The sequence below is a fragment of the Xylocopa sonorina genome, chromosome 1, assembly GCF_050948175.1.
Source record: "Xylocopa sonorina isolate GNS202 chromosome 1, iyXylSono1_principal, whole genome shotgun sequence".
NCBI classification, from domain to species: Eukaryota; Metazoa; Arthropoda; class Insecta; order Hymenoptera; family Apidae; genus Xylocopa; species Xylocopa sonorina.
The window spans coordinates 3901239-3924233 of record NC_135193.1 but is presented as its reverse complement, the minus strand read 5'-3'; the positions used below and the strand labels follow the sequence as shown (position 1 = coordinate 3924233).

Sequence of the window (22995 nt, the reverse complement as noted above, 5' to 3'; positions counted from 1 at the left end):
AGGCCAGTTCGATTCCACGAATGGAATAGATTTGCATACAATGACCGTAGAGATAGGGTATCGAGAGTTCGCTGCGCTTCGTGGCGACGCGAAAAGAGGGATCAGGGGGTAGTTGGCCAGGGGACGAGAAGGGCGAACCGAACGAATCCGCCGTGGCGGATGACAAAGCTTCCTTCCGAGACGAAAATCCTTGCGACGCCCATCGGATATCGTGGCAGACTTCTAGCTTTTGTCAGCGAGAAACTCTCCCTGTCGAAGTCCAAGTTCCGCCAGGCGCGAATGAGTTATCTGATGTTTGCTAAAAAGGAAGGGCGGAAAGACGATTCGACTGGTAGACTTTTAAGCCCCGACTGTTCTCAACTAATTCCAACGGTATCGCGACGGTAGGACGGAGGATAGAGAACGATCTCTCGGCTCCGTTATGTAGTTCGATATCGCGAAAACGGATTTTTACCTATTCTTTGAGTTTCCAACGAGTGGAAAGATCCTGGTAAAAGTACTCGATTAACGTAGAGCTTGCTCCAACGTATAAAAGCACACGTTTGAAAATGGGCTAATGTCTTCAGCGTAGGAAGGTACTTTATATGCAAGAGTGCTTTACAGTTTCACGTCCTTTTTAACGACGTACACGTTTCTAAGAGCATATCATCTAAAATTAATGTTTAATTACTACAAAGGCAAACATGGCTCTAGTACGTTTCCTTAGTTTGCGCGCATTTACGTCCCATTTATTAAATTTACATATGTATATGTAACTCTGATGGCAGTAGATTATTAATACAAATCGAATTAAATTGTATTAAATTAATTAACGCCAAAAATGTTAATAGTGTAACGTAGAAAGAAGGCGATCGATAACACGTTAACGAACGCGTTAAATTCAACGGGAAAATGGTTCTGGTACATTCGAGCGCCAGTGACCCGGTAAATTTCGAAACTCTCTCCAGTAACATTAACAGCGGTAACACGTTCACGATTTATCACGTAAAACGATCGTTTCTGTTAATGTATGTACTCCTGCCGTTCCGCTTTATCGTGATTTGTGTAAATATCGGCGGGTTCGAAGGCCCGCGGGCCGCACGCACAGTCATAAATAAAAACCGAAAAAGATCCGATCCGTGGTTTCCACGATTCCTCGAGCGACCGCTCACGCAACAAGTCTCCCGCAGAGCGGATGACTTATCGCGCCCCTATCGTGACTGAAACTTGCTCCATTTCCTTCTCCACATCGCGCCTCCAACGTGTCCACGCGATCTCTCTTCGAGGGACAAAGAAAGTCTCTTCTTCCTCCCCAGCTTCCAATTTGCGATCGTTCGATGGTTAACGACCGTCCAGGCATCGATCGGCCTTTTTTTGCGCGAAATACGAACGGAACCGCCCGCGTGCGACCGGTCCACATTCACAGAAGACCCTGCTACCACCAGATAAGGAATGTTTTATGCGTTATAGCCGATATTCACCGGCCACTGGTATTGACTCTCTTGGCCGCTCGCGCGCTTTGTCCGAAATAACGCTAAATAACGAACCCCCGGCTAACGTTTTCCCCGGGCGGTGTTCTCGTTAAAAACAGCGTTGCGCGTTGACTTTCTCCGATTTCGGATAAGCTATATGATTTAATCGTGTTCACGTTTCCACCGTTCGGAATACGGCGTTTTACCGTCCCACCGTTTCACGTATTTTATTCATTATCGAACAGGCTTTCTCCCCCCCTCCGTTCACAATCCTAGCTATACTTTTCGCTGGTTATCCAGCCGAATTAATGCTCCCGATTTTGACGAGCAAACGTAACACCGCTTGAACTCTTTTCATGTGATAGAATTTCAGTTTTAGGCACGATATTTTCCAACGCATCGCTTATTGTTCGACTTATTTCGTATCAACGTCACTTACGAAGTTGGAGCCGATATCAGGCCGGTGATATTACTTTATTCGAATACCTCTTTTTATTACCCATTCCTCCGTTACTCAATTCCTTATCGCCACTACCTGTGCATGAATATTCATTCGAAAAATTAATTGCGCCTCTCACGTTTATCGTGGCAAAGTACGGCAAGTAATAGCGTTTCCTGGACGCTCGATCACGTCACGACTAGATAAGAGGCGATTCGAAACGCGACGGACAAGTTGCAATTAACGCGAAGAACCACCTTCAGACATCCGAGGAGCGAGTGTAACATATTATTTCGCGTAGAATTTAGCTCCATCGGGACCCCGTACCTGTCGCCCACGCGGCTCCAAGGTGTCGGGACGTTGGTACGCACCAGAATTCGCAGTTTATGGGGGGATCGATACCAGCCACGTAGTTTTGTTAACGGCCGCATTAAGCTATCACGCGAGAGTGCCATTACCAAGTCGATCGTAAGTAAGCTCGAAGTAACGATGCTGCGTAGAAACGCGCCTTGTTACCGTACGCGTACGCTTCTGGAAAACGGAGTTTCCTTTTACAGGCTACGCCCCACGGCCATGGTCTCGCTCGCGTTTACTTCGTAACAGCATGCAAACGAAACGCCGAAACTTTGCTCGAAAATCTTACGGTTATTTCGCGAAATGGTCACTGTCGAGGCGAGCAATGGGTCCATTCGCCTTAACGATCCCCCGGTTTTCTCGCCTCGATGTAAAATTGAACCTTGTTTACAGAGTTTTTTACGTTCATTCTTTCCTCCTTTTCGCGCTCAAAGTTTTCGTTTATGTATACGGGACAAAAACTTGGGCGAAATTTTCAGGAATTTCGCACAAGTACCTTAACTTCGTTACATACGTAGAAAGGATACGTATGGAACTCTGGTATATTGGAAGGCGAATCTTTTATTCGCTGGACGATTGAACCACCTAAGCCAAGTATTCGAAGATAACAGTTGCACTGTGCTACGAGTTACTAAATCCTCTGGTTCTGTTAAGATTGGATTTCCAACGAGACGTCAGGATCCTGGCAGCCCTGGAGGATCGCAATATCGCCAGAGTCCTGGGAGCTTGCTGCCGCGAGGAACCATACTGCGTGGTAATGGAGTACCTGGAACACGGAGACCTTTGCCAATTCCTGAAGACGCATATCACGGCCGAGGACGCTCATTCCATGCCGATCGGTGTCAAAACGCTCAGGTAATTGTCCATTTAACACACTGAAAACGCAGCGTGTTCTTTTAATAATGTCCCAAAGATGCATACATTATAAGTAATAATATACGCGATAAAACGAACCTCCCCCGATTCGCATCGTATCAAACAGCGTATGGAAATTAATCGCACGCGAGAATCGCTATAGTTGCTCCGTGAAACATCGGCGTTTGTCAGCAATACTCGAGATTTAGTTTCATCCGCTGTGGCGAGAGGCGTCGCGAAGTTAACACCCAATAAGTTTCACTCGAGGCAGAGTTTGAAGCGTTTATTAATCGTGAGCGACGTCTTCAGTACAGCGAGCAACCCCGTCCGCGTTCCGTCGCTTCCACAACCCCATCCGTCTCTTGCTCGCCGCCTCTGTTCTCGTCTCGCGTCGCCCCCTTTCCTATCGCCGCCGCCCTCCGTTCACCCCGTTACACCGCGAAAGGGTAGCAGTCTCACGCCCTTAACTTTATCCTCTTGCAACTCTAGCCGTTTCCTCGTTTCAGTTTCAACTGTCTCATCTACATGGCGGCTCAGATCGCGTCGGGCATGCGGTACCTGGAGAATCTCAACTTTGTACACCGGGATCTGGCTACTAGGTGAGTACAGCGGAAGTTCGGGCGAACGTATCCGGTCGAATCTCTCTTTCCCACGAGGATAAACGCGTCTTAGCGCATCCGAACTATCATCGTTCCCTCCGCAGCGCAGATGTTTTGTTGCTTTAGCAGAACGAGAAAAGAGAGAGTTCGAGAGGGAGAAACGGGTAAACGTTGTTTCTACTTCTGTGCCTTGGATAGGTCAGGAGGTACGGATAAACGGCGTCCTTTAATCAACCTGTTTCGTTCACTTCACGATTTCATTTCCCTTTAACCGCTCACCGATGCGGTTATGTGCAATTGAATACCGGGGAAGCAATTTTCAGAGTAACTGAAAGGATTACTACGATACGATATTCACGAAGAGGGATAAATTGATGTTCCCGTTGCTTTCGACTTTGAAGTTTCCGAATTTTTGGTGAAGAAAAAGTATCGTGGACCGGGTCGTGATCAACATCCGTTTCAGAGGGGCGAAATTTCTGTATCGAACTTAGCCGCAGCGCGCTCAAGTTGAAATTAAATTATAGCTTTCCCAGGGTGCATTTTCATGAGCCCCCAAAACAAACGAAGCCGCAAAACCACATGGGAAATCAGCGATTCGTTAGTGATACGTCAAGCGGAAAACAGCAAGAACGGCAGTTTATTTCCGCGCGGGATAACGATTAACGGAATAACAGTGCAGTCATTATCGGCTGTATGTCAACATCAAAATTGTTTGCACGGTTTATTACAACTATAAATTACCCCGATCTGGTCGTTTCGTAAAATCTATATAACTAGCAGCCGGAGCGAAATTATCGCGGTTTTGAATCTTCTCGCAACGTTCTAGAACCAGAATTACATGCACACACGCGATTCGATAAACTTTTATGGGCCGTACACAAATGTGTCTCCCCGGAAGAGAATTTTTGTGGCGTAATACGGGACACTTCCAATTCTACCAAGTGCTCTGATATCGCCACGTTCAACTTTTTTCCAGTATGTTCTCCTTTCACACAACTTTAGATTTCTTGATTAATTTATTTTTTCCAATTCTTGCGTGAAACTCTGTCAATGGTAAACTCTGTCAAGGTAGAAGATCAAGTAAAGATTGAAATGAAAATTCGATAGCAGAGGCTGCCTAGTAATCCTCGGTGGAACCAGAATGATCTTTGACACCATACGTAAGGCATATAATATCCAGGATCAGAAACCCTTGACTTCCACAGACAAAAGCGTATAGCCTGTGCTGCCAACGAAACCCATCCACGTTCCTGTTATTGAAATGCAATGGCCATCCCCGTCGAATCGATGGGAAGTATAGATGCACATATGTGCATATGCGCTCTACATACATATTCACGCTAACCGCGGTGCTCTTACAACACGTGGAACCTAGTTTCCGGTTGACCAGTGTCTCTCAAACGACCGCTCGTAAATCTTAATAGAATACCAGGATGCGCTTCCTGTACGCTCGCCGTACGTATTATTACGACGCTGCACGTGCTTCCAAATGCCTGTAGGACGATTTAAGTCGATTGCACAGTGATCAACGGCCATTGGCTAAATGCGTGAAACTGCCAGACACGTATAGACGTTTTTTACCAAAGTTACTTCCCTTTGAATCATTATGCTATACGATGAAAAATTCAGAAAATACTTCACCGACCCGCACGATACTGAAAACACTACGTTCGTCAGGTCGAAGCAAAAGTTTCTCGTTGCGACGTTATAAAACCCAAAGTTATTTCATTATCGGCTTCATTAAATCCTCGTGATTTCTTGCATTTAGCAATGCACATTCGCGCAATATTCATGCTCATCAGGGAGCTGCGACGCGCAAGGCATCGCGCGTAAATTTCTCCGATGGATGAACGGAGAATCGAAAAATAAACTGAATTTTGCACGATCATTAACGCCGACAGGAAACAGCTTACGAAATATTTAACAACAAACGTTACACTCTACGTACGTTCGCGTGTACCGGTACATTTAATATCCACGGCCCTTGTTATTCACTTGAATAAAATAACAGCTCTCTCGGTTGCCAAATATATGCCAACCAAATATACTTCGTACGGTATTTTTCACCACAACCGATACAGACGCCCTTCGAAATTCACGTTCCGCAACGAAGTTGGGTAGAAATAAAAATTTGACAAAAAAGTACTTCTCAAAAATGGATGCGACGGCAACAACAAACACAGCCACGAATTGTACCTGGTCGTTCGAAGCCAGATCGTATCGCGAATAGAAACCAGGCGATCGGGAACCGTTCGATTTTCCAGAATTCGTAACGAGACGCAACGGAGGCGCCGACGAAAACATTTAACCGGCTTTTACCAAACCGATCGGCGTACGCGAGCGACCTGTTGTCGCGCATTGTAACTGGAGAGTGGCCGCAAAACGCGGTGAATCCATTTGCAAAGGAATCAGAATTTCATGGGCTGCCCGGAATTTAATCAAAATGTAATACCACGGGTAAACGTCCGACCGGATGATAGGCGTCGACGTGACGAACTGACGATTACCAGTGTAACGTATGACTCTGCGGGAATTTCGCCGCGCCCCACCGCCCTCAAACCCCTGTAAATTCTTCCATGACTGTGCGCGTCGAAAGAGAAACGATGGGAAATATCCACGATGAACACCCTCGCGCGCGTACTCGTCCTCTTTTGTAAACCCGATTCGTTTCGTACCGTACAAGCATCACGCGTGCATCGCGTGCCAGGATCAGTTAAGCTCGCAACGCGAGGAACGAACTATTCTCTCTGAAGTCTGAAGTAGCTTTCAAAGAGGGATTAAGAAACCAGCTCATTACAGACTCGCACAGACGTAACTTGTAATCTGAGCCTTGTAATCTTCGTTGCTAAAAATTCTCTTTTCCAACTACACCACCAGCTCGCGTTTCTATCTTATCGCTAATTAAAGAGCTGCGCCACTTTGACATTCTCAAGAGATCGAATCGTTATTTGCACACCTTTAAAAAGTCCATTATGAAAAGTGTTCGATTTAAAATTTACATTTCTGTAGAAATTACAATCTTGTAAAAATGGTAGCGTAGCTGACGCGAGAAAGACGTATTATATTCAGATTCGGTTTAGCTCTGGCTCCAACTTTCCTCCGTAAGGGTACAATCAATCTCGTTACGAATCAATGGAAGTTTAAGCGGGCATGATGAAAATCTGAGCGGCGCAAAATGGAAAGAGTCAATTGGAAGGGGCGAGTCGGTACGTATGTATCGCCCATGTCGAAGGAGCTCCGCAACCCCAGCCGCCTATCCTAACACTCGCCAGCCAATTTCTCCTGGCACCTTATTTTATTCGCGATCGCGCGCCGTATAAAGTCATTCTCGGGACCTCGGCCGAGCGGAAAGGGGTGGAAAGAATCGATTGCTGATCAAACGGTAATGCAATTCAATTGGCCCGACCGAAGGAAGAATAGGAACGAAGGGAACGGAAGGGCTCCTCGTGTACGAGTGCGCGTGCGTGCCGGTAATGTCCGAGAAGAAGGAACGACGCGCGTGTGATCGTGCACATAAGAATATATGGGTAACCGCGTATGAAACACTTAAGGACAGGGGGAAAAGTGACGGGAAAAAGTAGCGCACGTACACGAGAAATTGTTCGGTGTGGTCGACGCGGTAGAAGGTGATACCGATAGCGACGGTGGTGGTTCGCGGTGGTGATGGTGTTACCAGAAACGGTGATAGTGGTCGCATACGCCACAAGAGCGTGTAGCTCGACCGTGGAGACCGACGAAGACTCGATGTAGGTACTCCAACTCACCCCGACCAAAGCGAGACTGCCTTTGTTCCGACTTCGATTACAAATGTAGAGAATGGCTTTTCTTGCCCGCTCGCCCCCACACTTCTACTTGCAGCCCGTCCTTCTTTTCTTCTCTTCCTTTTCTTCTTCAGATCGTTCACCTCTTCCATCCCCTCATTTCCCGCGGCAACCCTCGTTACTCGCCTTTCGATCTAACGGCCGAGGCATCGCGAGGTCGAAGTCCTGCCGATCGCGCGTCGAGTTGTGCCTTTGAAGCCGTTGCTCGAGACCGCCTAACACCGTCTAACGCAAGAGTATCGTCGAAGACACTCGAACAGCCAGTGACAATCGATAATAGCCGTACGAGTGCCTCTTCTCAGGTTTTCGAGAGAAAGTGGATACTGACTGGCTCCAGGGAGGATTCTACCACTGGCAATGTCAGCGAGGAGTTTCTCCTTTAGCGCGTCGCGCCTCTGCGGAGGCTCGCAATTTTCTTTAACGAGTAATTTAATCCTCTGCTCGCACATCCCAAGCTCAATCGTCTTGGAATATTAACGAAAAAAGGAAAGAAGAAGCAAGAAATGTCACTCACTAAGAATTTATCAAGAAAATATAATTGGCTGGTGGATCGACTACAGTCGAACCATACGCGTTCAAATTAGAACATTGGCGGTTTGAGGTTAGCTCATCTGTCGTTACCTATCGCCGCCTGTCGCAAAATCCAATTACAATCGAGCGAAACATAGTGGTATCCGCAGATAGACGCTTCCACTTAATATAATTCACACAGAGGCTCAATAGAATCCGCCAAGTGAACATTGCTTATTGCGTTAACGTTCTGACCCGGGACTTCCGTGGATCAAGCCACCCATCGTCGTCGCCGTCGTCGTTGCGGTCGCCGGTGAACTCCAAAAGCGCGTTCTATACCCAATAATGGTGATCGATAAAGCGCGGCTAATTACCTGACTTCTGCCTCCAAATTGAAGCTTTGTTCCACCGTCGAAATTAATTGACTCCATTCACTCGATAACACCGGATACTCGAACACCGTTCGATTGCTCGTTTGTCCCGGCCAGAAATATATAGCTCGTCTTCGGAAGCAGAAGGCAACCGTCACACGACACCGAAATGGTACGCTGTTAAACGAACATTTCGAGGTGTTGAAGTGTTCCCTATGGAGGTGCAAATTTAGTTCGTCCACGGCGGACGGGAACCGGATACAGGCTGTACTCGACCGGGAAACAACTTCGCAACAGTACTGATTCATTTCGTATTAATGGACAAACTTTGTAATTAGCGTCACTGATCGCGCGATGATACTCTTGTCCCTCGTCGATCAGCTGATTTAGCTAATTTCGTTTGTGACAATCTCCAACCGAGAGAGAATTCGTTTAGATATTTTTTCGAGACCTTATCCTGTCTTTTCCTTTTCTTTGTTATTTTATATCATTGTATAAAACAAGACGTCTTTAATAGAAAATTCAAACACCCGAGTCTAATCAGTTTCAATCTCGCTAATTACCTCAAACAATGCAATATTCAACGTTTTGAGGTGAGCTGGGACATAATTAAACACGGTAGACTGCAAATTGCACACACGAGCACGGGAAAGTATATCAATCTACTAACATGTACAGGTGCGCGATAATACAGCCGAATGTTTGTATTTTGATGCGCATTCTCGCGCGACCGCGAACCTTATCCCGCCTCATAGCGCCTCGTAGCGATCCACGATGATCATTCAGCGATCCAGCCGGTCGCTGGTAAACTTTGCCACAACGCCACATTCAACTGTGGAGATACGTGTGCTTGTACAGGAAACGTAGCACGTCTACACGTACGTGCAAATGCAGCCCGCAGGCAGCCATTCCTGCTTCCGGTCGGCTGCCATGCACAGAATGCGTACGCGTATGCAGATTGACGGCCGCGCAATGCACCCTACATACCGGCCAGAGAGATCGATTTCGAGCCTTTTCGTGCCTTTTTCATCTGAAATGAATCGCTCGGAAAAGTATTCGAATTCTTCGCTCGTCGAAGTCGAAATTGATTCACGTACATCTGCGGCCTGGCCTAGAAATCGTTCCCAAAGTCTGATAGCGATACGAGGTCCCCTCCTTTGAGATAAACGCGCGGCAAACTGCGCCCATTCACGCGCTACGATCTACGAACGGAACAACGCAGGAATCGCATCCGTTTAAACGAAATCTGACGGGCAAAAACCAGTCCACTATATCGGCCGATGAATTAGATGATCGTTAATAATAACGATAATGACGGTAAAAGCTCGTTCGATCGATATTCTTGAAGTTAATTAAATGCCGTGCAATGGAACGCTCGCGGAACAGTTGCGATCGATCCATTTCGCGTACCCCATCGATAACGATGATTTTCGATTACAGGAACTGCTTGGTGGGCAAAGCTTATCACATTAAAATCTCGGATTTCGGTACGGACAACGAATTGTACGCGTGTGATTATTACAAAGTCGACGGGACGGTGCCGCTGCCGATTCGCTGGATGGCCTGGGAGTCAATTTTTCTGGTAAGCTTCGATTATTTCACCGCTCGACGGTAATCGTGTACCAGGGAACGATAACGATTCCATATGATTTTCGCAGGGCAAGTACACGACGAAGAGCGACGTATGGGCGTTCGCCGTGACACTCTGGGAGATCCTGAACCTGGGAAGACGCGTGCCCTACGAACACTTGTCGAACGAAGAAGTTGTCCAAAGCCTGCGCCGGCTGCATCGGGGCGCGGACTGCACCGCCACCGACTCTGGTAGCGAGAACAGCTGCAAAGAGACACCCGATAATCTTTTCAACTGTTTACCGCAACCCACCGCGTGCTCGAAGGATATTTACGATCTGATGCTGGACTGCTGGCGGCGCGAGGAGACCGAGAGGCCGACCTTCCGGGAGATCTCGATGTTCCTCCAGCGTAAGAACCTCGGTTACGCGCCCACGTCCTGATATTGAACGTCCGGCAAAGTCGAGGAACACGTGGTTTGTGGCGGTTGCCACGCGTGCCCGGCTAAAAGACGCTCGAACGTAGACCATGGCCTGGTCGAGGACGCCGTCTACCCACATTGGATAACCGTGAGAACGAAGTTCTGAATTCTTCGACGGGCAAACATCCCGTTGCGAACGGACGAGGACGCCGTCGGGAATAAAAGACATCGAAGAAGAGAATGACAACGACGAGGTCCAATCTTGGTTTCCGGCAACGAAATCCAACGCTGTCTCAACGACTGACCCCGCCGTCTTTTGCGCGTAGAACTATTGCATCGGGTGGTGGACCGATCCGACAGGATACTCCGTAAGAACCGAATTACTTCGAAACGCGACATTTAAAAGAGACTGGCGCGGATCGCAGCTACTAGCTGTCGTTCGTAGAAAAATACGACTTACGGTCGATGTCGAAACGGTTGACTTGCAACCAACCGTAGTGGTAGTCGAGGGTTCGTGCGACGTCGTGTCCGTTTAGCGCGTAAGTGTGCGTAAGCAGGATTATCAGGACGCAACGATCCCGATACGAAGATTAGAGACGTAAGAAGCATGAAACTGTGAATTCGACAATCCAACGAAGGGAACGCGAGGCGACCTTTGTTCACCAAAGTTGCTACTTCGCGTGGAGTTCCGTTCCGGTCGAACGCGCGACCGCTCGAACCGCGAGTACCTCGAGCGTTCGATACCTCGAGGGTTCGTAATGATCGTCGAAAATTTAGGAGCAATATCGTCTAATCGTAATACAGCTGTGAACATTCCTGCATGGGTTTAAAGGTATATATCACATCTTCGAATTAAGTAAAAGAGATATTCGTTACTTAAGGAATTACAAGTTACCCTCTGCAGCATATAACGAAAGAAAAAAACAAAGAAAGGATCAAGGAAGAAGAAGAAGATCTGAGGAAAAGGGAAGGAAGGATACCGCACCGGCGTGTATGGCAATACGGTAATTAAATATCAAACTCCACGGCGAGTTGTTAATCGAGTAGACGAACGGAAGAGATGGAAATTATACATATGAGAACGTGTACGAGTGTGCGTGTTTGTGAACGTGTAGGTGATTAAAATAACGTTGCGCGTTTATATCGTAATCATTAGGCAAGCGGCTCGTTAGGCTTCTGCTTCGAACGATCCGACGAACCGAACGGCAAGACTGTGGGAGTTTCGCGTTCGATAGGGCTCTCGTCACGTGCATAAGTAAAACGTGCATGAAAGAAATTCAGTTATAGATATCGTTTTTTGGCTTGTACATTGACTATCCACGGATAACGTTAGAATTAGAATATTAAAAAAAAAAAATGAAACAGGAAGAAGTAAAGAGAATCGAAGCTCGCGAGGGTAGATAGAAAGGGGAAGGTTAAAGTATCGCCGTCTCGGCGATATTACGTAGTTCGTAATTCGTTCGACGGGGAATGGTATAAATACGTATTTCTCTGTTAAAAAGAAAAAAAAATACAAAAAAAAAAATGGTGGCTCACACCGTGACTATGACACATCATAATTGTAACTTTATATGATAGGCGGGATCAATACAAAGACAAAGAAAAGAGCTAAGTATATTGTACATATAAGACGGTACATCGAGAGGGTGAGAGACGTTTATCATTGCGTTTACGCGAACGGGACGACGAGGATTAGCCGCGAGTGAGTAATTCGAGGGTGTGTCGTCTTTAGAGTCGTGTTCCTTTCCGTCTCGCGTGGACACGATTTCGTTGCGTGGCCAACGAGACTGGTCGTCCTGGGGATGGAGCAAGAATTTGTTGGCGTTGAAGTTCTGGGGCGTTATCAACATATCGGAGCCTTCGTTTCGCGATCGAATAAAACGAGAAACGCGAAGGGACGAGGCAAAAGAAAAAGGGTGACGAGTTTTGAAGATTTCCAAGTCAAACGTTCGTTTCAGCGACGCTCTATTCTCACGACGTTCACCTAATTAATCATTCGACTCGTTATGTTCCATGTATTTATACCAGATGAATACTATTAATACAGCATTCGCAATATCTAGTAAGTAGGTGATGTTACCGTTATAACATTAAAAATACTATTTATATATCTTAATGTAACGCCGCGTAAGGAGTAGATATATCGGAGACATAGCCATTCGTATATAAATTGTACGTACGTTGAATTTAAACGTAACAAGGATCGCTTCTTTGTCGTTGAACGAGAGGGGAGAGGAATTTCTCCCCTCGAGTAAAAACGCACGAAAATCCAATTTAACTTGACGCGAATACGAATCGTCGGTGGCTTGCGAAGTTCGCGAGGTAATCGATGAAAGAAATTACGAGGGAACACTCGCGTTTCGCGTCTTTTTGACAATGCAAAGTACGGATCGAACGGCGTAGACAAAATTTCATCGAGATCAGGCACAACGTTAAGATAGAAATTCACACGAGTTCGTTCATGATCGTCGCAAATTTAGCATTAAGAAAAAACGAGAAGAAACAATAATCGAAGGCAAAAACTGCCGTCACTCGCGCGTGGCACCAAGATAACCGAACCGTAGTTGTCGGCGGCGTGTCAGTATCGAGGAAAATGGGGAAAGACAGAACGATCGGGAAAGAAACTGCCGCCACTCGCGCGTGTCATTTATGAAAACGAATCATAGTTGCGTTTAGATTCATCGATATAAGCATATTGCTGCCTTTGGCTGTATCATTGCCCCCTACTGCTAACGAGTAACTCATTTGTCTACTCATGTGATAATTTAGTATATCTCTGCGTACCTACCTGTACCTACACCGGTTCGGAAATCTCACTAGTAAAAGGGATTATTTATCTCGTGCTGCGTTCTATCTTAAATCATCGACTGACAGAACTATCTTCTCGTTGGTAGGGATTTAAATTAAATATCAACAAGTGAAAACGAAAAGAGTTTAAAGAAAAGATCATTCTTAGAGAGAATTTTAAAAAAATCATATAGAATTCGCGATTCAAGCATTTACTGTGCGTGTTTTCTTTTTTCTTGTTTTTTTTTCCCCCCTTAACGATCGTCGAGATCTGTTGAAAAGGAAAAAAAAACGAGAAACGAATGAGAGACACTTAAAATCGCCGGTGGTTTCAATACATTCACGTAAAGATATTCTGTTGGTAGATGTTCTCCATCGTTATTAAATCGATCGCCTCAACGATCCCAATGTTTCATGAACGTCACTTCGGCTCGTGAGCTCTACGTTGATTTCTACGATCCCAGTTAAACGGGGTGAATTGGAAATCAGTCGAATTATCCGTAAGGCAGACTTTGGTTCGATTTAAACGAACGTTTCGCAACAAAGTGTACGATCGACAATCACGCTTAAGCCTCGAAAGCTTCGTTAAATCTTCCACGTTGGTGTTGTCGCAAATAGTATCGACAACGAGAAGAGAATCACCCGTTTTCGCTTCGATTAATCCCCGTAGAATCCCTCGAGTCTGCGAACCACATTTTGCGTCTGACATTATTTCCGATTATTTATTTCTGTTTTCCGCGACATACATATGAAACGAGAAACGATCTCGTCGCGGAACGCTTAACCGCTATTGACTCGGTTAACAAATTAAGCGCCGAGAAAAAGAAGAAACGAATTCAATGTCCGAATTTCAGTCGCTTTCGTGTCCGCAAATGCGAGCAGCATTCGTTACGGTTAGAAACATATCCCGATATTTATCAACAAATTCTCAAGCGCACACGAAAGCGAACAAAAGCTCGAGATACGGTTAAGCACGCCGCGTGAGGTCGCGAAACATTTTTGGACGCTTAATTTATTGACAAAGCGGTCTACGTCGGTGAAGCAAATCCCTGTATACGTGTATGCGAGACGATTAACTTAATTGTTTTTCTGTACAGAATATTCGACGAAGGAATTCAGTATTTTAGTAATACATTATCGATATATATTGAAGAAATATAAACAAAAAGTACTCAGTTAACGCGGATTATTTATTGTACACTGAAATAGAAAATTAAACGTGACTTGAACAGGGTTAACTCGCGGATCTATGTTCACTGAATATTTCTTGTTTATTTTTTTATCAATGAAGCTAGAACCTCATTGAAGCCTGAAACCTATCTCGCGGTGTATCTCGAGAAACCTATCGATCACCCACCCCATCTACTTTAATTCCCTCTTTAAACAAACTTCATTCATCGTTTATCACTTTTTGCGAAGCAAAAAAGGAAGGAAAAGCGCATTATCGGTGAGAATTATTGAATCTGATTCCCGGCACACCCAGTTGTTAACCTGACGTGGAATTAAGTAATAATGTAGAGGTAATCACGAAAGACTGTGGAGAGCTCATCTAGCTATATCTTCTATTCAGGCACGGGCAATCTCTGGCTTTTTCGCTGCATCGACAAGCGTACCATCGAGTATCATTCGACGTTCGGTTTTTACTTTTATCGTGTGATACTCTCGTCGCAAGGAAAAAAAGAAAAAAAGCAGACAAATACTTTATTGGACCGTCGATAATCGGGCTAAGGCTGTACAAAATTGTCGGAGAACAATTAAAAATTTCCGTCTCGAAGAAAGATCAACTTGGGAGAAAGAATCGTTTGCACACGCTGCCTAGAAAACGATCTTCCATCGACTCTGGTTCATTTCCATAACAGTCTTTCAGCGCGGAATTCATCGTTAATCAGTGTTACGATTAAATCAGACACGGATCGGTTGATGATCTTTCTGGCGATTAGAGCATCTTCGATGAATAAAAGAGATTACAGAATCTGTAAATATCGCACTCCAAAAAGCAGAAAAAAAAAATGAAACATTCGTCTGGATGATTGTCATTATGTCACGTGTTGAAAAGTGATAGAAAAAAAAAAAAAAAAGGATGGGAGAAAGAACAGAAGGTGAACGAAAACCTGCTGAATAGGTCGCGAAAGGTTGCCTAGGCCTGTTCTACGCTATTAAACCTTAATCGTTATAGTCATAAAATTATTTTTTACTAAGAACTGTTTATAATTTTGTATCTAATCTCTGTAAATACCAAGCAGATTGTCTATGGCTAATAAAGCTTGAACAAAATCGATATAAGTAGACTATGTAAAGGGAATTATATATATATAGGTATTTATTATATACATATATATATATTAGCGATAAGAAAGCGTGCGAGGAAATGTAATTAAATTTCACTGGAGGACTGGTAACATGCCAATGTACAACGATCTAGGAATTATTTGTACTATACAAGTGACAATTTAAGGGACAAATCATAAAAGTAAAGTATACATGTTACTCGATAGCCATGTACGTGTATAGGGTATACTCCGCTACATATTTATTCTGAAATTCCAAATGACGAGAATAATTATTTTTAGCTATGAGAAAACAATTGTTCGACTTGATTGTAAATTATCAAGGAATTACAGGGACACCACAGAGAACCCTGTAACGTACAATAAACAGTCTCAATGTTGCTCGTCGTGCCCAATCGATGGGAGGGATGTTACTTTCTACGCGCGCGTACCTTCGGTTCAATTAAACCTGCTGACATTAATTCGCACGCGAGTTAAAAACTATCGAGGAATTTTGGAAGAAAATATTCATCCGTTCGGAAGCCCTGTATATCCCCATTACACAGTGTAGACTCTAACTAGTCATTTATGACATTTCACGACGTCTAAAATAAATCTTTTACAAAAAAAAAAGAAAAAAAAGACGACATACGAAGAATGTGTTACCCTGTATATCATGTTTTTTTTATTTAGAAGGAGGAGAAAACTGGAACGCGTTCGCGCCTCGGTAATAAATTTGTTCGCGTACGCATTCATGTGATGTCCCTTTGACTTTGCTCGATTCCAAACGAACGTACGTTTGTACCAAATCCGTGACAAAAGGTAATCGTCGACTGTCGTGTTGTTTTTCATTTCCTTCTCTCCGCCTCTAAATGCGACCTGTCACTTAAACGTTACCGATGATAATCTAAGTCTTGCGCAAGATCATTCTATTCGTATATCGTATATGTATGTCTCGATAAAGGCGAAAGTACACGTTGTAAAAATTCAAGTACGCGGGGAGCGCAACGATGAAACCAATTTGTAACGAACAGTCAAATGAAACGATATTACACATTTCAATGAAAATCTACAAGTTAACGAGATTCTCACTTTTCCTCCTCTACATTAAGTAAATGTTAAACAGTATACCAAACCTACATCCTTATCATCTTTTAACTTACTTGATTAACTGTTAAACAGAACTTGTATTGTCGTTTTCGTTTTCGTTCTCATCGATAGAACAAGTTTAGTATTTCTAAACATTGGACGGAAACGTGATACGTGCTCGCGATAGTTCATGCGTTAATTAATTACAATTAATCGTTGGAATAATTAATTTGTGGCGGTTCGTGCAGTGCGAGAGCTTGATGGTAATGACCAACACTTGTAATTTCGCGTTCAACTACTTTTTTACTCGTTATAACAAATCGTCGTAATCTTCGAAGGCTCCAAAAGGAATAGGGCCTTTGTTTTCATATCTTTTATTACATTATTCTTGAGTTAAGTGTCACCAACTATCTTACATTAAAGTTATTAGCTAAGGAGTAGGTTTTCCCTTATTCTAAAGTTAAGCTGTCTTAAAACTACCCTTAAGCTATTTTACCTTATTTTATTTAAACTAACTCAGCCTAGATGTCATTCCATGTAACTTTTGTATGATGCTAACGCGTGCTAATATATAAAAACTAGTCGGGCAGTTTCAGTACTTTCCGCAGAGATAGCTCCACCAGTTCTTTAATTGTTTACTTCCCTGTCGATAATTATGTGCGACCAGTTTGAGCACTTTTCACAGAGATGGCGCCAGATGTTCTAGAGTAGGGTCGGTATCATCTGTCTCACTCTTTCTTATAGCATCTTTCTCTCTTACCTCTAAAGCGGGAGATATAATTTATCTTACTCATTCTTTTTAATGAAAATTAAGGATTTTCTTTATTTAGTCAGCAGTACTCTGAAATCCTGTAATTAAAATGAGAGAGAGAAGCAGAGAGAAGGAAAGACAAGCGGAAACGAAGTCAAAAAGGCAATAAATATATAATATACAGGGTGATTCGCTACTCGTGTGACAAATTTTTACAGCTGATACTATACCCCGAAAGCAACAAAAAAGTTCATATAAATCTAGGTCCGATTTGCAAAAATGACAGATTGGGATTCTTGTTTTTTTCAGAGAAACAGCAGTTTCACTCATATTATTGATTGTATCTTCCAAACCATAAGTGCTACAATATTGGATCTCTTGAATAACAGGAGTCTCTTGACTCACATACGGACTCTGCGGAGTTGCAGCACCCTCTATTTCCATTTGATATTGTGGATGAAATTTAATCTGATAAACCTTTTTTTCTTAAATTCTTCCCTTCTACTTGTGCAATGTATATTTCTTAAGTATAATATCTGTAGCTATGGCCATTCCCCCGCGTGTCAAATCGGGTCGAAGAACCATCTTTTTCTGTGGAATTATAGACTTTCCAGTTCCAGTTTCGTGCTGTTTCGCTCCGGTATGCATGCCTACGACAAGCTACATCAAAGGCTGTCAGGGAGAGATAATACTCCCTCAAAGACTCCACTCCTTACCTCTGAGCGGCTAAAATATCATAGATCATTTAGTTCTAAGTTCGAAAGAATCATTATCGACGGTTTCGTTTGGAATATTTATCTACTATAGTTAGGTTTACGAAGCTTTGTTCTAAATCAATTTAAATAAAACTAACCTATGGCAGCCATTGGCTTCTAATTATTTGCTATATAATTTTTAATTGTATCGTATCGCTATATGATGCAATTAATAATTATACATATATTAAATAAATAGAACCCGGGTCTCACCACGTGGAGGTTGCTGCGAATGGAGACCCACCCTAACCGCGTCCCATCCACCCTCCTTTTATGCAAGATATTATTAAATAAAACCTCCTTTCAATGAACATTTGCAACAAGTTCGATCTTTGATCCTTATGCAAACGCACAATGGAAGGAGTTTCGTAAAGAATTATCGCGAGAATGAATTGTTACAAATGAAAGGGGAAACACAAATACCCTGCCTAGCCAATAATTGTTTTAATTTATAACCAATCAACCTAACTAGGAATATATGTCAACTTAAAAGAAGTGATTCCTACCTATCAATAGGTCTAAAAATGTTTCACCCTATGTATGCAATGATCCAAGAGAACACAGTACATGAAGTACTTTGTATTCATGAACTCGAAGTGTTTGCAAAAGCAAACAACAGAAAAGAAACTCTGAAGCAACAAAGGAAGAATATAATAGGAGATATTGCACAGATAAACAGAAGCGATCGAATTTACAAGATGCGAGACAACATATGAATGACGACAAAAACGACAGAATTGAAAAATTGGAACATTTAAAATAACGCTGGAAACACTGGAACACGTAAAACAGCTCTAGAAACACTGGAACACCTAAAACAGCTCTGGAAACACTGGAACATCTAAAATAATATTGGAAACACTGCAATATCTAGAACAGAAATATACAACATGTGGAACTATAACACAGATTAATAGATCATACAAGAAATATATCCAAAAAGAGATACATGTATATATATACATAATAATAAATACGACAGGAAACGCAGCAATATCTAAAACAGAAACATACAACAAGCAAAATAGTAACATATGGGTTAACAAATTTCACGAAAATATATAATCAAGAATATAAAAATGACATAGAAAAATATAAGCGTAATTGAAAATATAGGTACCATTTATATAAGAGTAATAATTAATCATATTAACGAATATTACATATGTATTATTATACCTTCATCTTCGTAACATCATTTAATTTGTGTACATTATCATACTTCCATGATCATATCTTCATCCTGATGTATTATTTCAATTAAATGGACGTCGTCTCCGTAAAACTATAAGCTGCAACAAACTTATACAATGGATTAGTAACACCTTATAAAAATTTTACGAACAAACAGTAGAAATCAGATATAAAAGAACATTATTTTATCGAAATAGCATCACAAACGTGATGTATGCAACATGTAATAAAAACAATATGTTTAGTCATAATGTATATTGGTATAATAAAAATAAAAATTTACGTTCCATTCTCGTTTCCTATTAGTTTTTCTTAAATTGATTAAATTTTGATTCGCTTGAAAAGAATCATTTGAATGTAAAATATTACCAATTTAATAATATTTTTTAAAAGTATTATTAAACTTATTTGATTTCACAAGTAACTGTATTCTAATATACTTTGCGATTTTTAATGCTTATATATTCTGATACATAAAACACACAATGGAACATTTAAATATCAATCACAAATTAACATTAAATGAAAGGTTCTAAAAAGCAGAGAGTACTTATTCGTAGAAAATAACGATATCATTTTGTAATATTTTATAACAAACGCTCGATCAGTAGAGATAAGCAATAGAGAATTGGAAAGACGAAATTAATTCATCGTCTCTCATTATTATCGTTATCAAATATCGTGAATGAGGTATTATTTCTTTCCGTGTCATGAATTTATTATAACGTCAAACAAAGGATACCTCAAAATTAATCGCGATAAATTTTTCAACATTCATTTAAACAAAAATCAGCAAAATTTATCGCGACAGGAGCCATATTGTCGCAACACTAATTCGTGGAGCGTGTCAGGAAAAAGCAATGGCGCGAGCAGCCACTTCAGGGCGCTTTTCTTAATTCACAACGCTAATTTATACACCCATCATTTAAACACGCAACGCTAATAAAAAAGATTTTTAAACATTGATCTGCATAGGTGCAATGTCACCACGGTGCAATGTAGCCCTTTGGCTACTGTGGTGACTCTATGCAATATCATACTTCCATAGCGCAAGTGGAAGATTTTATAGATGCGATTTCACACCCTGGTGCAACGTAGCTCCTTTGGCTACGGTGGTGATGATATTTCCACAGAATAAGTGGAAGCTTTTGGCGTTTCATTATTCACAACACTATCGTGAGAACCGCGATCATTTATTCTCGCAACACTAAATGGAATTAGAGACTAAACAATTGAAAACTATTACTTCTACAAGCAAGAACAAATTGAGAACTATTACAAACTAAAATAGTAAATACAATTTAATCTGATTCGCGAAGCAAATATCAGCAAAACAATAACTATAAATTCTGCAAACTATCGTGATCTCATGATTCGCAACACTAAAAGAGCAACACGATTATCATTTTTACGCAACCCTAATTCAAAGCGCGATATATTAATTAATACGCAACTCTAATAAAAATCGCGACCTGGAGTTAATCGCAACTCTAATAACAATCGCGATCTGGAAATAATCGCAACTCTAATAAAAATCGCGACCTGGAATTCGCAACACTAATAAAAATCACGATTTATATTTATTCACAACTCTAATTGGAACCGTAGTTAAATATTCGCAACACTATAGTTGAATTCGCGATTCGCCCAGAATTCGGTAGGCCAGCATTCTGCTGGCTAGAATATACTACTACTACTACTACACAAATACGAGCATAATGACAAAGTAGTAACAAAGAATGACTTTGCATTCAGAGAATTACTTCCGAATGCATAGTCATTAGTAGTTGCCCTCTTCTCCGGGCCTCTTCGGCATATAGCCTCTTCTTTCTTCGGGCTTAAAACCCAGTATCCTGAAACTTATATCTAAGCTCGAGATTTCCTGAGCGCAAACCAAAAAATAACATACAAAGGTGAAATAAAAATATAAATCGCGAAAGTTCTCAACGCACGCAGACAAGCAATGATTCTAAAAAATCGTTGCTCGTATAAACGTGCCAAACCTCGAGCAAAAAAATACGTTCGTTTCGTCAAATCGCGACCGCGACCGCGGGTCGATTCGAAAAATCGATTAAGTAAAGCCAGTGGCGAACGGCATCCCCCGTTCACGCCAGCTATACCGTCGATCTTCCAAATCTAATTCCCTGAAACAGGTTGAACCACGCGAGAAACGCGCCTGCCCGATCAGTAACTGTGGTCAACATGCCCGGCCCTACCTACTTACTATTAACAGACAAACATACCAGAAGTAAACTACCTACCTACCTAACCCTATATTTAAAATGGCAAAAGATTCACACCAACACATTCATTCACCCCCGGAAATTTCTCATTCAAACACTCGGGCGCAAAAATCCTACACTAGAGAGAACGCCCCGGGACGCCTCCGACACCCGAGCTTGGCATACACCTCGCACACTCTAAGGGTACGTACCACTGCTGTAATCGACTGACGAAAACTAGTGATCATTGCGTACAACGCCAGTAAAGCGTTTCTATCTATATTTTACTGTTTAATATGAAATTTAAAACGTCGAACAAATCTGTATTTTTCGTAAAACACGCAAGTTCTATTAGTGATACGAATGTTATTGCAATTGGTACCTCTGTCGTAATTCAGAATAAATTTGGTACCATTTATAAGTATAGTTAATTGTTTCCATGGAAACGACGCACTTCCACGGTCTAATCACACACACACAACGTAGAAGATACGTCGTGCACGATACACTAGCACGTCAGTCGCGAAAAAATACACATCATTAGTTATTATACAATCATCGTGCTCATCGCCTTTTCCCCACCCAAGTAGCACCTGGGCACGTGAATGGGGTCCTGGCAATGAACACGGAAGGGATTAAATCTGAAAATCCTAATCTAAATATAATGATTAGTGATCTCTACTATCCTTTGAATTGAAAAGTTATTCATTGATAGTTATTACATTGCATAGAACTGTAAAGAATTCTACTTTCAATCCTGACGTAAACATAATCTGTACATGATCTTAGAAATGACCAAATGAAAAATACACGAGATTGCCGCTACAGCCACCAGCGTGGTTGACGCATTTTCGCGTCCGCGAAAATGGTTAACGTGACCAGAATGTCATCGAGTAACATTCGAGACACGGCCTCCCTTGAGGCAGGAATTGAGATACGCTCAATTAGCGCGCCGCGAACCCCTAAGCGAGATCCGCAGCTACCAATACCCTTGGTGAGGGTGGCGGGCTCCCCCGTCTGCCCTTCGGAATAGCCGAGGGCCTTACGGACGGGGCAGGGCGCCCGTACTGGGACGCAAATATCGGCAACGATAAATTAATTCAAGTCTATGCAATGTAAAATTAACTATCAATTATTAAATATTGATCGAGATATGAAAGAGGAGCTTCACAATTCATTTTAATATTATAACATACAGAATAGAGTAAAACAGCGCGACGCGATGCGAACAAAGTGAATGAAAAACTATCGACATCCTTTGGAATGTAACCCTTCCTTCGAACTGGACCCACCCACCGTGTAATCTTAGAAAGAAGCAAATGAAACCCATAGGAGGTTACTACTACAGCCACCAGTACCAGTTGACGTATTTTCACGTCCGCGAAATGTTTAACGTGACCAGGTGCCTACGGTGACACCCAGGCACGACCTCTCCTTGAGGCAGGGATTGGGATACGCCCAATCAGCCGGCAGTGAACCCAGTGCAGTAATCTAGTACGCAGTCCACCACTACCGATGCCCTCGGTGGGGGTGACGGACT

The 22995-nt window shown here is 42.6% G+C and overlaps 1 protein-coding gene across 1 annotated transcript in view; it reads left to right on the top strand.

The window, feature by feature from the left end:
* LOC143424403 (discoidin domain-containing receptor 2) overlaps nucleotides 1–10657 on the top strand; it is a 124418-nt gene extending 113761 nt beyond the window's left edge. The window contains exons 13-16 of the mRNA XM_076896435.1: nucleotides 2899–3099; nucleotides 3606–3698; nucleotides 9841–9982; nucleotides 10059–10657. Of these exons, the coding sequence (XP_076752550.1) occupies nucleotides 2899–3099; nucleotides 3606–3698; nucleotides 9841–9982; nucleotides 10059–10412 (790 nt within the window). The 3' untranslated portion in view covers nucleotides 10413–10657. The remainder of the gene's footprint in view (nucleotides 1–2898; nucleotides 3100–3605; nucleotides 3699–9840; nucleotides 9983–10058) is intronic.
* The last annotated feature ends 12338 nt before the right edge of the window (nucleotides 10658–22995 follow it).